At 43.3% G+C, this 19,205-nt stretch overlaps 1 protein-coding gene across 7 annotated transcripts in view; it reads right to left on the bottom strand.

Annotated features, from left to right (window-relative positions):
- The window catches only part of LDLRAD4 (low density lipoprotein receptor class A domain containing 4), a 436,727-nt gene that overhangs the window by 6,159 nt on the left and 411,363 nt on the right, over nt 1-19,205 (bottom strand). For all 7 annotated transcript variants that reach the window (XM_049620496.1, XM_049620498.1, XM_049620499.1 and 4 more), the window contains one exon: nt 16,238-16,392. In XM_049620496.1, the coding sequence (XP_049476453.1) occupies nt 16,238-16,392 (155 nt within the window). The remainder of the gene's footprint in view (nt 1-16,237; nt 16,393-19,205) is intronic.

The raw sequence follows: 19,205 nt of genomic DNA, 5'->3' as shown, positions 1-19,205 counted from the left end.
AAAAAAAAAAAAAAAACGTTGAAAAAAAAAAAACAAACTGAGCAGGACAACACATGGGAGACTGTCACACTTGCTCCAGGAAGCTTACAAGAAGGGCATCCAGTCTTGGGGGTGAAGGAAGTGAGCCTTGGGTCCCTCTGTGTGTGTGTGTGTGGTGTGTTGCATGTATGTTACATCTAGTTATCTTCCTAGAACAAAGGCACTGTAACAAGAAAGGTAATGACCGATTATCTGATGACAACTTAATATTACCCAGATGGATGACATAGCTATCAACAGAGATGTGGACCTGTAAGGGCAAGTGAACTCTGAGCTGGGAAAGCCCTAGGCCAGAATCCTGGCCCTGCCCCTCTTCAATATGTGACTTCAGGTAAGCTTATTTAGTGTCTCCAATTTGTAAAAGGAGGTTGTTGTGAGGCTCAAATATAACAATATATGTAAATTCTTTAGTTCTATGCCTTGCATGTAAGTTTTCAGTAAATGGTAGCTCTTAACATCACAGGTATTGGCTACTTGCTGTTATATACAACTGAAGTGAGGATAATTTTCAGTTATCTCTTTTAAAATAATGAGTTCATTGAAATTTCCATATTTGTTTATTAACAAGACTATTCCAAAGGTGGCATTTTGTATTTTTCAAAAATAATTTTTTGAGCATAGCTGTCACACAATGTCACATTAGTTTCAGGTATACAGCATAGGGGTATGTACATCTCGTGTACATCAACATCTCTGTACATTAGGCTCTGCTCACCACAGGCGTAGCTATCCTCTGTCACCAAAGGTGGCATTTGGAATGGAAAGGCTGGACACATGAGACAGGCTTAGGCAAAATTGCATTTATCTCACATTTCTTCAGAACATTTCTCATAAGGTCAGAAGCTGATTCCTAAAAGCAGCATCACCCATGAGACCCCTCACAGAAAGTTCTTCCTCACAACTTCCCACCACTGGGTTTCAGCAAAACCCCAGGCGCTGCACAGAACAAAGGCCCACAGCTGCACGATGACTCTCTGTGCTCTTCAATCGTTAGGTCAGCTGGCATCTGCTGCCCTCTGAGGGAACCACCATGAGTACAGCCGTCAGCAGAGGCTGCCTCTGCTGCACACTGCTCCTTCTGGTGTCATGAGGTGAAGGCAGGGAGGCAGTACACAGAAAGAATGAGAGCTGGTCATAAGCTCTTATTTTCTCTTGGATCTTCTTTTATTTGCTATAATGAATCTTTACTGTGAATGAGTACATTGCTATTTGTTGCACTCACTCATGTTTGATCATCTCTGAGTAGGGTGACATTTTTGTTCTGCATCTGCAAGGCTGTGGGCAGAGCTTGGATGGCAGAAACATGCCAAGGGAGAGGCTTCCACTCATGACAGTGCCCCTCAGCCTAGATCCACAAAAAGTAACCTGAACCCCCTGGACCACCCTGGGTGACTAGCTGGTCATTAGTGGGGGGGCTTCTGAATATACACTGTATGGAAAAGGGACATAGGACAGCCCTAAATCTTGCAGGCTTGAAGACATGTATTTTCAGACTCTTTTATTTTATTATTATTTTCTGTAAGTAGGTTCCATGCTCAGTATGGAGCTCAATGCAGGGCTTGAACTCATGACCCTGAGATCAAGACCTGAGCTGAGATCAAGAGGCAGACTCTCAACCAACTGAGTCACCCAGGCACCCCTTAGACTCCTTTATACTTGAGAAGTTTGCTTTGTGTTTTCCTCCTTCCCACTGGTGAATGAATAGCCATACTGACAGAAAAATTTCCTGTTAAGTTGAATCTGCTTGACACTAAAACATCTGCGTTAAAGATAAAAAATAATCACCTATCTTCCAAAGATTGTCTTTATGATGCAAAAGATCAAGATGTGTTATTTGCAGATCTGGAACACAACGACTGTATTTTTTCCCTTTAAATCTGACCATTTGATATATTTTAGGGGATGGGTGGTGAGTCAGGAATCAAGACCAACTTGTCTTCTTTTATATATAACATAAAATTTACTTCCTTCATAATTTAAAAGTGTGCAGTTCTATGGCATGAAGTACATTCTCATTGTTGTGCAACTATCACAACCATCCAGCTCCAGAAATTATTCATCTTCTCAAACTGAAATGCTGTCCTCATTAAACACCAGCTTCCCATTCCTTTCTCCCTGACCCCCTGGCAACCACCATTCTACTCTCTGTCTCTATGAAGTTGACTATTCTCAGTACCTCACATAACTGGAATCCTGCTTTTGTTCTTTTGTGGACAGATACAATATTTTCACTTAGCATAATATCTTTAAGGTTCATCTATGTAGTAGCATGTGTCCACATTTCATTCCTTTTTAAACCTAACTAATTTCCATTGTTGATATGTGTCATATTTTGTTTCTCCATTCATCCACTGATGGATATTTTGGCTGTTTCTACCTTTTGACTATTGTCAATAATGCTGCTATAAACAGGGGTGTACAAATATCTCTTTGAATCTTTGCTTTTAATTATTTTGGGTATTTAACCACAAGTGGAATTGCTGAATCACATGGTAATTCTAAGGTTAATTTTTTGAAGAACCACCATACTGTTTTACTAGCAGCAGTACCATTTTACTTTCTCAGCAGCAATGTACAGCGTTCCGATTTCTTCACATCTTCACCAACACTTGTTATTTTCTGGGTTGTTTTTGATAACAGCCTTCCCAATGGGTGTGATGTAGTGCCTTCTTTTGGTTTTGATTTGTGTATAATTATTGTATTAACTTGAGGCTTTCCAGAGAAACAAAACCAGTAGGAAACATCATTATAAATATATACACATAAAGGAGGATATTTATTATAGGAATTGGTTTATGTGGTTTTAGAGACAGAGAAGCCCCACAATCTTCCATGTGCAAGATGGAGAACAAGGAAAGCTGGTAGTATAGTTTGGTCTGAGTCTGGTGCTCTGAGAAGCCAGGGGTCACAAGTGTTAAGTTTTAGAGTCCAAAGGCCCAAGAACCAGGAGCTTTGATGTCTAAGGGCAGAAGATGTAACCCCCAGCTCAATAAGAGAGAAAAATTACCCTTCCTCCACCTTTTTGTTCTATTCGAGCCCACCAGGGATTGGATGATGCCTGCTCACACTGGGGAGGACAGATTTTCTTTTCTCAGTCAACTGAGTCAAATGTTCATCTCTTCCAGAATTACTCTCACAGACACATCCAAACGTAATGTTCTATTAGTTATTTTGGCATTGCTTAGCTCAGTCAAGTCGACACATAAAATTATCATCACAATTAGTGATATTGAGCTCTTCTCAGTGTGCTTGTTGGATATCTTCGCTGAAGAAATGTCTATTCAAGTCCTTTGCCTATTTTTAAATTGGGTTGTCTATTATTTTGTTGTTGAATTGTAGGAGTTCTTTATATATTCTTTTTTTTTTTAAATTTTTTAATGTTTATTTATTTTTGAGAGCATGAGCAGAGGAGGGGCAGACACAGAATTGGAAGCAGGCTCCAGGCTTTGAGCTGTCAGCACAGGGCCTGATCCGGGGCTTGAACTCACAAACTGTGAGGTCATGACCTGAGCCGAAGTCAGACACTCAACTGACTGAGCCACCCAGGTGCCCCTATATATTCTTGATACTATATGATTTGCAAATATTTTTTCTCATTCTGTGACTTGCCTTTCCCTCTCTGGGCAGTGAACAACTTCCTTTGATGAACAACTTGTGAATTTTTGAATTCTAATTTATCTATTTTTTTTGTTGTTGCCTGTGTTTTTGGTGTCATATCCAAGAAATCATTGCCAAGCCCAGTTTTATGAAAATTTTCCCTTGTTTTCTTTTTTTTAAACTTTTTTTAAATGTTTATTTATTTTTTTTTTTAATTTTTTTTTAACGTTTATTTATTTTTGAGACAGAGAGAGACAGAGCATGAACGGGGGAAGGGCAGAGAGAGAGGGAGACACAGAATCCGAAACAGGCTCCAGGCTCTGAGCCATCAGCCCAGAGCCCGACGCGGGGCTCGAACTCACGGACCGTGAGATCGTGACCTGAGCTGAAGTCGGACGCTTAACCGACTGAGCCACCCAGGCGCCCCAGTTTATTTGTTATTTTTGAGAGAGAGAGAGAGAGAGAGAGAGCAAGTGAGCAGAGGAGGGGCAGAGAGAGAAAGGGAGACACAATCCAAAGCAGGCTCCAGGCTCTGAGCTGTCAGCATAAAGCCCAACGCAGTGCTCAAACCCACAAGCTGTGAGATCATGACCTGAGCTGAAGTCGGATGCTTAACCGACTGAGCCACCCAGGAACCCCTTCTCTTGTTTTCTTTAAGAGTTTCATGGCTTTAGCTCTTACATTTAGGTTTTTGGAACATTCTGGGATGATTTTTTGTATATGGTATAAGATGGTAAGTATTCAATGTCATTATTTTGAATGTGGACACCCAGTTTTTCCAGCACCATTAAAAAAAATTTTTTTTTACAATTATTTATTTTTGAGAGACAGAGAGAGACAGAGCACAAATGGGGAGGGGCAGAGAGAGAGGGAGACACAGAATTCAAAGCAGGCTCCAGGCTCTGAGCTGTCAGCACAGAGCCCGATGTGGGGCTCAAACTCACTGACTGCAAGATCACCTGAGCCGAAGTCAGACGCTCAACTAACTGAGCCACTCAGGTGCCCATTCCAACACCATTTTTTAAAAGACTGTCCTTTTTCCTTGAATATGGTCTTGGCACCCTTGTCAAAAATCATTTGACCATATATGGGAGAGTTTATTTCTGGGCTCTCTATTCTATTCCATTGGTCTATAAATCTGTCTTTATGCCAGTACCACATTGTTTTTTTTTGTTTGTTTGTTTTTGTTTTTGTTTTTTTACTCTAGCTGTGTAATAAGTTTTGAAACCAAGAAGTGTGAGACTTCCAACTTTGTTATTCTTTCTCAATATCATTTTGGCTATGGTTGGGGGGGTGGTGTAGCTACCTCCCCTGAGATAGAATATGAATTTTAGGATGGACTTTTTTTTTCTGCAAAAAAACATTATTGATAGGAACTGCACTGAATCTGTAGATTGCTTTGGGTAGTACTGACATTTAAAAAATATCAAGTCTTCCAATCCATGAACACAAGATGTCTTCCAATTGTGTCTAAATTCTTTCAGCAACGTTGTATAGTTTTCAGTGTACAAATCTTTCACCTCCTACTTAGTTAGGTTTATTCCTAAGTATGTTATTCTTTTTGATGCTACTTTTAATGGAATTGATTTCTTAATTTCCTTTCCAGATTGTTCATTGTTAGTGTCAAGTAGCAACTGATTTTTCCATATTGATTTTTGTATCCTGCAACTTTGCTCAATTTGTTTATTAGTTCTAGCAGGTTTTTGTTTGTTGGAATCTTTATGTTTTTCTACATATAAAATCATGATATCTCTGAACAGAGACAATTTTAATTTTTCCTTTCTAACTGGAGTGTCTTTTATCTCTTCTTCTGTTGAGTTTCTCTGGCTAAAACTTCCAATAAATACAATATTGAAATAGAAACGGTGAGAGCATGCATTTTGTCTTGTTACTGATCTTAGAGGAAAAGTTTTTGTTCCTTTACCATTAAGTATGTTAGCTGTGGGCTTTTCAAAAAAATGGCATTTATTATGTTGAAATAGTTTCCTTGTGTTCTAGTTTGTTGAGTGTTTGTAATCATGAAAAAGTGTTGAATACTTTTAAAGACTTTCTCTGCATCAATGGGATGATCATGTAGCTTTTCCCCTTCATTCTATTAATGAACAGTAGATTGATTGATTTTCATATGTGGAACCATCCTCGCATTAGAGAAATAAACCCCATTTGGTCATAGTGTATAATCCTTTTAGTATTCTACCGAATTCAGTTTGTTAGTATTTTGTTGAAGATTTTTGTATCAATATTCATAAAGGATATAGGTTTATGGTTTTCTCTTACTGTTGGGTCTTTGGCTTGAGGGAAATGCTGGCTTCACAGAGTCAGTGAGAAAGCGTTCTCTCCTATTCAAATTTTTTGGAAGAGTTTGAGAAAGATTGGATTAATTCTTCTTTAAATGTGTGGTAGAATTAACAATGAAGGCATCTGTTCCAGGTTATTTTCTTTGTTGTGAGGTTTTGAATATTGATTCAACCTCCTTACTAGTTACAGATCTATTCAGATTTTCTATTTCTTCATGAGTCAATCTTAGTAGGGTATGTTTCTAGGAATCTGTCCATTTCAACTTATTCATAGTACTCTTTTATAATCTTTTTCATTTCTTTATCTTTTGGATCTTTTTCCATCCAAAAGATACAACATTTATAGCATTAAAAGAGACAGATGTGACCATGACTTACTGGGGCTTCTGCTGTGAGCTGCAGCTAAAGCCTGCTGCCTTGCATCCATGTGTAAGGCCACTCCTATGACCTTATGAACCTTCTTAGTTTTATGCTTTCAGCTAAACTTTCCTTACCACATACAGAGGACAACAGGAATCAGATTTAGGGGCTGGAAACAATAAGCTCTCTGTGAAACTGGAAATACCTTTTAAAAAGTGTTTTTCAAACCGTGAGTTGCAGCCTCTTAGAGAACTGGAAAATCAATTTAAGTGGGTCACAACCAGTATTCCAAAAAACTGAAACAGAATAGATAATGCCTGAGTACATTGTAAGTATTGTTTTGCAAAATTTCTGCCTTAGTTGTGTATCGTGGATTATGATATAAAATGTGTTTCTTATTGTTCTTCAGGGTTACAAACCATCTGAAGGCCTCTGATCTAAGCCAGTCATCCCTCATTTTAGATATGATTTAGATTTATACTGTTGACTGGAGGTGACAGCCAGTTTGTGGTAAAGCAAGGCCATTGCTGGATATTGTCTTGTACCAAAGGGCTCAGTGAATGAAAAGTATTGTATGCCCTCAAATATTTGGAAATATATTTTCTCCTTGTCCCAGGGTGAGAACTTCAAAGCATAGGTAAAACTCATCTTTGGATATTCAGCAACACCTTTACCATCTGGAAAAATACATTTTCTCTCATTTCTTCCTTTTCCTCACACAGCCTCTCCACCATCCAAATACTTTAGTATTACTGTCTTTCCACTCTAGATGGCAGTAACAACTTAGATGCAAAGGTGATACCTCTGGGTATCAATAACTATTCTCCCCAGGACTTCCCCCACTATTCCTCCTTGGGAATCCACCATCAGACTTATTTTCAAGACTTAAAATGTCCTTCCCAACTGCTCAATCTAGGGCACATCCCTTAAGAGAAACACAATTCATCCAGGAAGATCTGTTGGGAAGAAAAGGGAATCCTTTATATTTCCAGAACAATACAATGGATCAGGGAGATCTATAGTCCTGAGCAAGCAGAAAAGGAGCCACACAGGTCCCTGTCCTGGGCTTGGTGCTGGGGGAGAATGAGCAATTAGACCTGGAGAGAAACCAGCCTGGGAATTAGAAAACTCAGGGCAACAGAGAAATGTGGAACTACATGCTATTCAGCATCGGCTGAATCACCTCCTCTTTTGTGAGAGTAAGACTAGAAACAGGGCAAATGCTTTTCCCAAGGTCATAGAGCTGGTAGGGGATTGATACAGAGCCAGAACCCAGCTACTTCCCTTGGTGTCTTTTGACAGCTCCGGGGAGCATCCTCAACAAAGGCCACAGAATTAGAATGATTTAGAGAACTCTTCTTTCCCCAGAACAATTTGCACCAATTTCTAAGGACTAAGTATAAACAAATAACCTTTATCATTAGATTATTAAGCTATATTGTGTATCTAAAACATGACTAAAATTTGTCTCTTAAAATTGTCGTCAATTTTACTTAAAAATCTGATTTTAGCATGCTTTTTGTCACAGCACAAACCAGCTCAAATCAGTTACCTTAATAGTCTATAGATGCTCAGAACATTATTGCAGTTGTCTTCAGCATCAGTTTATGTGAGCAGAGAATGTTTTTTTAATTCCAAATGTAATACACAAATACATCCTTACCATAAAAGTTTTTATTTTATTTTATTTTTTTTAAAGAGAGAGACAGAACATGAACGGGGGAGGGGCACAGACAGAGGGAGACACAGAAGCAGGCTCCCAGCTATCAGCACAGAGCCCGAAGCAGGGCTCGAACTGACAAATCACGAAATCATGACCTGAGCCAAAGTCAGAAGCTTAACCAACTGAGCCACCCAGGAGCCCCTAACCACAAAACTTTTAACACACAAACCAGGCTCTCTTTGCCCACCTCCTGCAATCCCAGATCCTCTCCAGAGGAAGCCATTCGTTTTCTGTGGGTCCTTCCTGACCTTTCTCTACAGCATCAGTTTGTAGCTCAGAAAACATCAGTCTTACTAATTGAGCCACACTTGGTTTTGCACCAAAATTGTATCAGTTAGTCTGATCAGTCTCATCATTTGTAAGACTTAACTCCAAATGGAGTTTGGCTGATACCAAAAATCAAATCCATCCTCAGTGAACAAATAAGAAAAAGGAAGATTTGCCATCAAGACACTAAAAAATATTTTTCCTTTGAAAAATTTCCAAAAATGACCTGCAAGCTCTGAGGGTAATTCCAAAACTGTTCCGAGCACTGGCAACAACAGTGGAGGGACAATCTGTGCTACTCGCATTGCTGCAAAGACAAATCTTGGCCACTGAAAAGGTCTTTCTACTTTTGTTCAGATGAGAATCTGCTATATTAACAGCTGTGGCCCAGCAACCTGATCCAATTTTTACTAGCAACTTGGCCTCCTGTTTCTCTTACTTGAAGGGAGACATTCTCACTCTGAAGCTGTTAAAATTATCTATCTTCCAATGCTTCAATCAGATACACCAAAGGGTAAAGCCTTTTAAATGACCAGTCTGGTGGCTTGACTGCATCCTCACTTATTCAGGGAGAAAACGGCTTGACTGCCAAGAGGAAATCTGTGCTTGGAGTTTACAGTAGGTGCTCACCTACCTCTTGCAGTCCCTGTGACATCAGGAAATGTAGTTTCAGTGGCTCATGAAATAATGGAGAATTGTTATGGGACAAAGTTGACAACAAATACCCCCGGTCTCACAGTGCAGCAAGAATCTCCCTCACCCACAGAGAAACTATCCCCTGCCATCTTTCATCTCAATCTGATGCTAAATAAAGCCAGAGGGGCTCTCTTTTCTGTAGTTTGGAGTGTCAGAGACATGCCTATTATAACTGCCTCATCAAGCCCTTTAGTTCTTTTTTTTTTCGCACCTTACTGAAAATAGTTCATTTCTATCATTTTAGAAATGTTTTTCTAAATGCTTTTCTAAACCTAAGTAGAAATGAGAAAAGGCAGGTACACAGCAGTCTAGCTCTTTAGTCACTGTGGGAATGAACTGTGTGTGTGGTGACTCCCCTGACTCCCTGCACCCTTCATTGGGCCCAGGACACAGCCTGTGGGCTTTTCAAGCATGGTGACTTCTGAGCCACTGCAGTGGATTCCTGAGCTGCTTCTAGGGGTGTCCAGAACTGCCCATTCTCAAGCCACCCCTGCTCCCAAGGCCAACAAGAGGAGCCCACAGTCACCTCTACTCTCTTGGCCACAGACACCAGCCACAGAGACTGCCTTGCTCTGGGGCCTGGACTGAACTGCAGGGTCCAGAACAAACACATCCATCTGGGCAAAGGAGACACTGGACTCTGCTGGCCCAGACATACTTGGTTGAATGTCTAATCTTTCAGGAATGATCTTTACTTCCACAAAGAAGTTCCCTCCCATTTCTCTGGAAACCAGTGGGCCTCTTAGTCTATCTTTGTTTTCACCCTTGTGATAAAGACATAAGTGCAGGATATATTTTCTCTAAAAAACAACCACCACTGTGCAAAGCAATAGGTAGCAATGGCACCGCACCCACAACTGGGGGTTCCCCCAAGAGAGATGGAACTGTAGTCAAAAGGTGAGCACCAACCCATTCAGCCTGGCAACTGCTTCGTGGTCCCATCTTAGAGAGTGCCAGAGGCAGGAATAGAGGCCTGATATGCAGACTTTTCAAGAGAAAATGTAAACTCCAGTTTTTATGTGAAATCTCCCAATAGTTACTGTCAATCAAGTTTTGTCAAAACACCCTGTGGGGCAAACCATACACACTGGCCACATCTTAAGCCGAGTCTGCAACAGCTGTAGGGAGAGTCTCTGGGTGTGGACTTCCCCTATACTGGGACACTTTGGATCAGAAGAACTCCAGCTTCTGTACTGGTCACTGCAGTCATGTCCTCCTTCCAAACACCAGGGGACAAAACAAGCGGCCTCCTTCCCAGCATCCCACCTGCATCTCCCCCTGGAGCTGGTGCAGCACAGACTGTGCTGAGCGCTGGCTTGGCGCTGCTCTGTCTCCACAGGGAGGCTGAGGCACCTGTATTTTCCTGATTTAATCCCTGCAGCGGTTCCTAAGGAAGAAATGCTTGACATGACTCCTTCCATGAATTTTTTAATTGAAATTGCTGCTTTTATAGGTCCAATGGCTGAAGCGCTACAATTTCATACAGTTCATACAGGTAAGTAAAAAGGTTCTTTCCCTCTGCTGCTCCTCAGGAAGTGGCTGGCCACTCTGACCTCGCCCACTTCCCACTGCACCCTGGGCTGTCCAGGTGGGTTCAGGTGGCCCTGCTGGGTGGGGCTACAGGCTGTCAGAAAAGGCTGCTCATGCCCCCACGCCCACCCAGCTCTGGTAAGAGAGGCTCCAGTGATGTAAGCAAATACCTTTCAGGGCTGTGTCTGGAATATTTATGCCCCCTTATTGTCTTCCTATTACTTGGCAGTCTAAAGTAATGAAAAGAGATCTAGACAGTATCAAAGCTCTGAAATCACATAAACCCAGGCTCTAAAAAATAAGCTGAGGCTACCTCAGAAAGAATACATAGAGATTTATGTCACAAAGCCATTCACTGCTCTTTGCCATTAGATAAACATTTACTTTTCTTGATTTAAGCCTAGGTTGCTATTTTTCAATTTTATCCAGAAATGACTGTTACCAACAAATTCATGGCCAGTATTGTCCTGTCCCTGGGCTCCCCTGGCACGGTGTGTCAGAGACACCATGGTGATGAAGGCTGATTGGCCTGGGCCAATACAGATTCCCATCCATTCCTTCCTTGGCCAGAGGGACCTGGTACAGAAAGTGTGTGCTTCCAAAAGACACTTGGAACTGGCAGGGGAGACCCTGAGAGGGGGTGTCGCATGAGGAAGAAGGTGTGTGTGGTGGAGTCAGGGATGAAAGTGTCTTTGACTTTACAAAGCAAACCTCCCAGAATCAGGGTGAGCCTGGCATTTGGCCCAAGGGGGCAACTGTTCCAACCAACCATTTTCCAGAAGAATCTCCCTGAGAACTAGGAATATTCACAGCTAAGATTCTATCTTATTAACCTCAGTTCTGCTTTTCCCTTTAGTTGAAGTGCAAATCATCAGTGAGCAGAGGGGCAGCACACATCTTGGCAGTGAAATTTCCTCAGTCAAATCAGAACATCTACATGTACAACCTCTTCCTTGAAAACAAAATCCAACTATTGTCCTTTATTTTTTAATCTTGACTAGCAAGTCTTCTGGAAGAAATATATAAAAATAAACTTAACAAAGTGTTAAACCAAATCACATAGAAGTTGATAAATTAGATGCACAGCCCTTCTCACAAGTTTAAAATAAATATACATTTTGGGCACCTGGGTGATTCAGTCAGTTAAGCATCTGACTCTTGATTTCGGCTCAGGTCATGATCTTGCAATTTGTGAGATCAAGCCCCACGCTGGGCTCTGTGCTGATGTCGCAGGGCTCTGTGCTGATGTCGCAGAACCTGCTTGGGATTCTCTCTCTCCTCTCTCTTTGTCTCTCCCTGCTCTCGCCTGCACAAGCTTGCTCTCTCTCTCTGTCTCTCTCTCCCAAAAATAAATAAATATTTAAAAATAAATAAATAAATAAATAAATAAATAAATATACCTTTTACTAACATGCTCATGGAGACCTCACATGGTTTTAGAACAAATGGGGCTAAAAGGCTCCCAGAAGTGAGGGGATGTCAGCAATGACAGGCTCAGACCATGAGATGCTCACCCAGGTGAGGCTGGAAGGGGCATTCCACAGCCACAAGCTGCCAACTAGAGGGTACTGCAGCCCCACCATTCAGGCTCCAGGGAAGGTGGGATTTAGATGCTGACATCGGGAAAGGTGTTTCAGTAGCCCTCAGGTGTTCTAGTGACAGGCATGAAACCACACAGACAGCAGTAACCACAAAGGCATCCATCTTCACCAGTCACCTTTCCCCCAAGGAGTACAAATATGCACAATGCCACTGGGAACCCAGGAGGCTGTCAGCGATGAGCTCTGTCAGTAAGAGCAGAGCCTTCCTTTCTCATGCTGAGTCCTCACGCCCCATCCCAGACTCCTCCTATAGCCAACAGCCACTTGATATATACAAATGGCCACTGGAGATCCCTAGCCTCTCCCAATTAAGATTGAGAAAATGCCAAGTAGAATTAGCCATCTGGATGCTGCTGATGGTAGCAGGGAGGGTCAGGGGCAAGGAAACCTCACATTGTTCCTTCATTATTTTGCTCAATGTCTGGTTCATGTCCAGTGAATGACTGAATGAACAAAGGAAAGTAGAAATGGGTAGGGGAAACTATTCCCAAGGCAGAGTCTCCAACCAGGACCCTCTGATCATGCAAGGGACCCCCAACACTTTCTGCCAAGCCTCTGGGAAGTGTACTCTTCTCTCTGTTGAAACCTCAGAGCCAGCCATGAGAGATCCACTTATGTTAATAGGCAACCTCTTTGAACAGCAAAGCACCTCTAGGAAGGATGGCATTCAACACTAGTGAGATTAGAGGTTCTCTACTTCGGCACTACTGACATTTAGGGTCAGATAGTTCCTTGTTGCGGGGGCTACCCTGTGCATTCCAGGATGTTTAGAGCATCCCTGTAGCATCCCCTAATTATGACAACCAAAAATGGCTCTCAATGTTGTCAAATGTCCCCTAGGGGGCATAATCACTCCAATTGGGAACCATGAGTGTATATTAATCAACTGCTCTCCCAGTACTGTACTAAGGGAAGCAGCATTTCTTCCTTATGCCTTGTAAAGGCATTAGGGAGGAGAGGTAGAGAAGTAGGAGGCAAGAAGCCTGGTTGGGGGCACATTCCTGGGTAGAGAGAAAGAGTGTAAGTGGCCCACAGTGCTGTCTACATTTGTATTTGTGTTCAGAAGAAAAGTAAGGTTTTTTTTCTCTCTCTCCTCTCTCTTTGGACTATACATTAGGCCAATAGTCCTAGTCATGATATGGAGCTACAGACTGGGCCTGAATGGTCTCTGGTCACTGTGTTAAAATACATCTTGAGTTTGAAATGGTGAACACATTCATGCTCTGTCTCTCTCTGTCTCAAAAATAAATAAACGTTAAAAAAAATTTTTTTTGAAATGGTGAACACAGTGCATTGCTAAGTTTTGCAATATCCATATTCTCATTTTATTGAGGAAAATCCAAGCTTTGAGAAGCAACAGCAGCCAGTCAGTGCTGGGCCACTCAAAGAAAAGAAAAAATAGTATAGTAGTAACAAGAAATTGAACCCTAAGCTGTGTGCAGCCTGCATTTCAGAACTAGGGTCCAGCTCTCAGGGGTAAAACTTTCAGACGTTATTAACAAAATTAGGCACAGAGCGTGATAAAGACCTCTGCAGACACAATCACTAGATACTGATTATCTTCACTTGCTGTATAGCCCTGAAGGGGCATCTAAAAATCACTTAATTATCTTTTCAATGTCAAGAAATGGAGGCACTGTTGCCCAAGAAGTCCTGGAACAGGGTGGACACAGGTAAGCCACTGCCCCAGGAAGAGGCCTTGACACAAACCCATTCCCTTTTCTTAAAAAAAAAAAAGTTTATTTTGAAAGAGAGAGTGCACACGCACATGAGTGTGGAAGAGAGGCAGAGAGAAGGAGAGACAGAATCCCAAGCAGGCTCCATGCTGCCAGCATAGACCCCAATGCAAGGCTTGATCCCATGAACCATGACGATCATGACGTGAGCCGAAATCAAGGGTTGGATGCCCAACTGAGCCACCCAGGCACCCCACTCAAAGCCATTCCCAAATGAAACAGAAGACACGTTCTGATTAAAACAAACTTAAAATTTCACTTTTCTGCCTTTGTAAAATTGTCATCCTGCTGCAACCTCTTTGCTGGTAAGGGTATAATTGTGTGTGTACCTGTCCCATCACCTGACTGGGTCATGGAGCTCCCAGTCTGAGGAGCAGACCCATGGGCAATTTGAGGATACATGGATGGGGGCAGTGACAGCAGGAATGGCCATATATGTACTGAGGAGTGGAAGAAGGAGCCACTTCACCAAGCAAGGTGAATCAGGTAGAAGCAAGATGATCCCCAAAGCAAATATGTGGGGAAGACAAAGGTGGGTGGGGACCCAGGATAGGCATAAGAAAAGCATTCTGAGTTCCCTGTGTGCAGTGACTCCAAATACCTCAGGCATTGGAATAGAAAGCCTAAGGCAGGGAACTTGGGTAAATTCATGGCAGGTACTTCATAGAAACTTGAGAGCTATCTATTGATGACAATGAATACGGATAGTTTTCCTCTTTCCCCCAAGGCTGGAGTCAGCATTTCCAGTCTTTGCATTAAGGCTTAGGCAAAGCAGTGATGGCTCATCCTTTTGCAGTTCTGAAACTGTTGCTGTGAGTATGATTTTCTCTCTGTCCTCTCCCTTTAAACTCAGGGGAGTTGTGTATATTCTGTGCTCAGAACTTCAGAAGAGTTAGTTCTCTCCTTTAGGTAACTGAACTGTCCTTATACAACAGTGGGGAATCTATAGGCATCAGGACACCAGCGTTCAGTGAGTCTGGACCCCTCAGTTACCAGACTGCTGGGATGACAAAGGGCCCGGGACCACAGGGAAACTGTCATGCTGTGAGGAAAGCCATGTTAATAGGGCCGGAGGAGGCTAGTGGGCCCAACTGGGGACCCAGAGAGACAAAGGAAGGGGACAGCAGAGGACAAGGGAAAGCAAGAGAGAGAAAGGGGTTCTTTCTCAGGACTGCTCCCCATAGCCCCATGGCATCCTGTCTCATCTCTGTGAGTCTGACGGGTGGTGCACAGCAGTCCCATCCCTTCCCTCTCTCCCTGCCTGCCACAGACACAGAATGCCCAGCAAACCTCAGTTCCTCCCATGAGGACAGCAGAGCAGATGGGTCACTGAGCAACTCTGCAGACCTGATGAACTGTGACCCTGCCCTCCTGAGGGGTCCAGGGGCCCTGAGCCCAGTAGCCACTCTCCTATACCTGCCAGAACCCATGATGGCCTCCCTAGGCCAGTTACCAGACCTCCCTGGTCCTGACACATGCCCTGAGGGGCTGAGTATCCAGTATCATTTTTGCCCACCAGAAAACCAAGAACTTGTAATTGTCTAAACTCACATTCCCAAGCCTTTCACTGGAGGCCACGAAAATCACAGATTGTAAAAGCAGCTCAGAATAAAAAGTGCCAGTGGCCTTTTGCCTCCTAAGTGCAGATCACAGATCGGTTTAACTGAATATGTATTTTATTTTCCAGAGGAGTGACTCAGGGCAAGAAGTAGCCAGAAACTGTAAAAAGAACAACCTGTAGAGCCTTACTGTGGGCTGTTCTGTGAGTCCCTTACATAGCCCGGCCCAGCCTGATCCACTTGAGGAGGCCCTGAGCCCCTGCTGTCCTGCCACTTCTAGCTTGCCCACACCCGCCATGCTGCTGATCTCAGACAAGTGACGTCTTACAGATGCAGGTAGTGCTGCACAAATGCATTAAGGATCACCGGACACCTCCAGGGCCAGTTTTCAAAACAGGTCTCCATGTAACAGCATGGGTGATTTAGTGAAAGAAGCCAAACACAAAAGAACACCTATTGTATGATTCTATTGTTAAACATATTGTTTAGAAGCAGGTAAAACTAATCTGTGCAGACAGCTGTGCAGGTAGTTGTGACCTTGTGGGGGGCAGGCCTAGGAGTACGGCCAGAGTGTGTTCCTGGGGGCTGGTCCTATCTCTTTTCTTAGTGGTTACACAGGTGTCTTTAGTTTGTGAGAACTCACTGAGCAGAATTCTCATGACGCACATGCTTTTCTTGAAGTATCAGAACCTTCCATAGAGTTTTCAATGCTTTGGACCATAGCAGGTGGGTTCAAGAGGCCGTCCCGCTTTGGGGCTCTTACTGGCACCCAGCCTATTTGGAGCCTGAAACAGAGGCCTAGGCAGCACCGAGAGGCTCAGGCCACACTTACCGGTTGTGACCCGTCCTCCTGCCTCCTGCTTGGATGTGGGCGGTTGATGAAGGACCGTGTGGAGACTTTGTAGTGATTCAGTAGGCAGACAATGACCACAACCATCACCGTGACCACCACGACGATGATGATGATCTGGGCAAACTCCAGCTCCGCTGCGATGGAAAGGGAAGGCATATTAGCGACATATCCCCTGTGCAGTCACCCAGTTCTCTAAACAACACACCCACCAGTCACCAAGCGCTTCTTGCAAGCACCTGGTCCTCCCAGAGACAAACTATTTTTCCCCAGGCCTGCTGCCCAAGACCATTGTCAGACACACACACACACACACACACACAAGCACAAACAGTTGAATAACATTTGAAGAAAGAGAGACCCAGGCATGAGGCTCCTTCCAGTAGGCCTCTGGTGTTCAGCCCAAGCATGGTGCTCAGACAAACCTTGTCTTTGCAAATTTTATAATGAGTAGGGCCTTAGGAAAACGTATTCTGTTGGCTCTACAAGACCTCTAGAGGGGCTATGTTGTAACTGACCCCATTCACACATGGAACTCGAATATCTAGCCCAGTGTGCAGACCACCAGCTGGCCGCTGCACGCTGCCCCTTTGCCCTGGGCAGGCGGGTCCAGGAGTGCAGTCACCTCTCCAACATCTGATTGCTGGTCCTGCCAGATGGCCCTGCCACCCAGGGGAGGTAAGAAAGTCTCACAAAACTGAAGCTGCTCCTCCCAGTGTAATCTCTCCAGGAAAGTTAACCCCATCTTTATGGTTGAGTCACATTTCCCAAAGCACATCCACACAGAATCTACACATTATACTGAAGGGATAATATATTGATAAAAAGCTCCAACCTCCTTTACTCCTTTGCCTCCTTTACTTTGCCTTTGGAGGTAATTTAGAAAACACATCTCCACTGTCTCTAATCCTGCAGACACCATATTTTATGAGCGGTCGGAAACCAGGTTCCTGACACTGCCATTACAAAGGCTTTTCTAACTGCCATTAGCACACGCTTCACATTCTAGTACAGTGCCATGGAATTACTTCTAGCAAAACAGCGCACTGAGTTGGCAATTAAAGATGGGCAATTCAAGTCCTTCAGTTTTGCAGGGAGGAAGCAGAGTCCCATTGCTCAAGGTCAACCCTAGAACACACATTTCCTGCTTTCTAGCACTGCCTTGCTGCGTGTTGCCCACCTGTCTTCCTGAGTCTCCCCACACAATCAAAGGAAGTGATTGTGTAGGGGTGTCAACTTAAAGAGTGAGAGGCTCTGAAGATCGTGAGGAAGACAGCACACAACTTTGCTGTGAGGTGGGGAGATGTGGGGTTTAATGAAGAGCAAGAAAAAGGTGAGAGCTCTGTCAATTGTGTTACTGCCTGGAACCAGTAACACACACATGCATACACCCTACACATACACACATGCATGTATACACATGAGCACAGCAACACACATGTACACACACGGGCATGTTGCATTCATGTACACATATACACACATGTATGCATGTGTTTGAATACACACAGATGTGGATATACATACATACAGAGCATGCATATGCACATGCGTGCATATGCATACACACACACACACACACACACACACACACACACACACATGCTCTTGCTGCAGGACCCAGGCTGATAGCCAGTGGGGAGGTGTTATCTCTCACTGTATGGGCTCACATTTGGGATGATGCAGGAAAGGACTGGGGTAACACCCTCCCCCCCAAATCTCACCTATGTGCCCCCACCATCCATACTCTGGAAACAGAAGGGCTGGAACTGGCATGGGAGTAAATGGAGGGTGTTCCTGGATCCCACCATGTCCTGTCCTGTGACACTACCCCTCCACTCCTGCCTTCGGCCTCTACATACCCGAGGGACAAAGGTGTACATACATGCTTGCTGGACCTGGCTGGACTACACCTGCACCTATCGTGGGGTTGGCCCAAATATGCACCCTGGAGAATGGAGAGCTGAGTATGGGGGAACCGAACTGCCATGCCAGTGTGCTAAGTGGCTGTGGCCAGGCGGGCTTGCTGAGTACAGCCCTAGTGGGCAGTGAAAGGGTGGATCTCATGGGCATGGCTGACAGAGAAGCCTGGCTGTCGGTGAGGCCCAGGTGCTGCGCTCTCCACCTCACCCCCATCTTTCATTGCTGTCATTGTTCTGGACACACCCCAAGGCCTAATGGCTGATCATCAGGTTAAATCATGCCCTGAAATTGACAAATGTTTTCTTTTCTCAAAAAAGCTTCATTGCTTTATGGACATGGAAAAATAGGAAAAGTGATGATTACAGTGAGGGGTCCTGTACAAAGTCTTCATGGGTTAATTCTTCACCTGAAGGACGTCTTTCTAGGTTATGTTTTCCTGAATATAGAAAGCTATGTAGATAACCATCTGTAGCAATGCAATCAAATTATATTTTCCATAATTCTATGGGCATTTGGGGTGTATCTATGATTTTTAAAAGGATTTTTATTATAAAAATAATGAAGACTTATTTAAACAATTTAAATTATTTAAACAATATAGAAGGAAATAGTGTACAATGTAACAGTCCTTTGTAGGCCTGCAGGATTCCCTGACCCCACCGAACCCCATGCCATCCTGGGGTTCACACAGTTCACCCATTGTGTATATCTGTGCATTTGCTTAATAAATAAGGGCTTTCTTCTTTTAATGAGTGGAATCATTGTACAAATACATTGCTGGCTTTTTTCCACCCAATGTATCATGGCATTTTAAAACAAGAATATATAAAAGCCAACCTCATTCTTTATGGTGGCTATCTATTCCAGAACACTGATATACTGGAATTTATATTTTCCAAGTGATAGATATTTAGGTGTTCCCCCCCCCCTTTTTTTCTATTGTGACCAAAAGATTGTATGTGCATGTGTATGTATGTGTGTGAATGTGAGTGTTGACCCACATTTTAAGTTTCCCTACAGGAAAGAT

The sequence above is a fragment of the Panthera uncia genome, assembly GCF_023721935.1.
Source record: "Panthera uncia isolate 11264 chromosome D3 unlocalized genomic scaffold, Puncia_PCG_1.0 HiC_scaffold_8, whole genome shotgun sequence".
NCBI lineage: Eukaryota > Metazoa > Chordata > Mammalia > Carnivora > Felidae > Panthera > Panthera uncia.
This window is presented reverse-complemented; position numbering and strand designations above follow the sequence as displayed.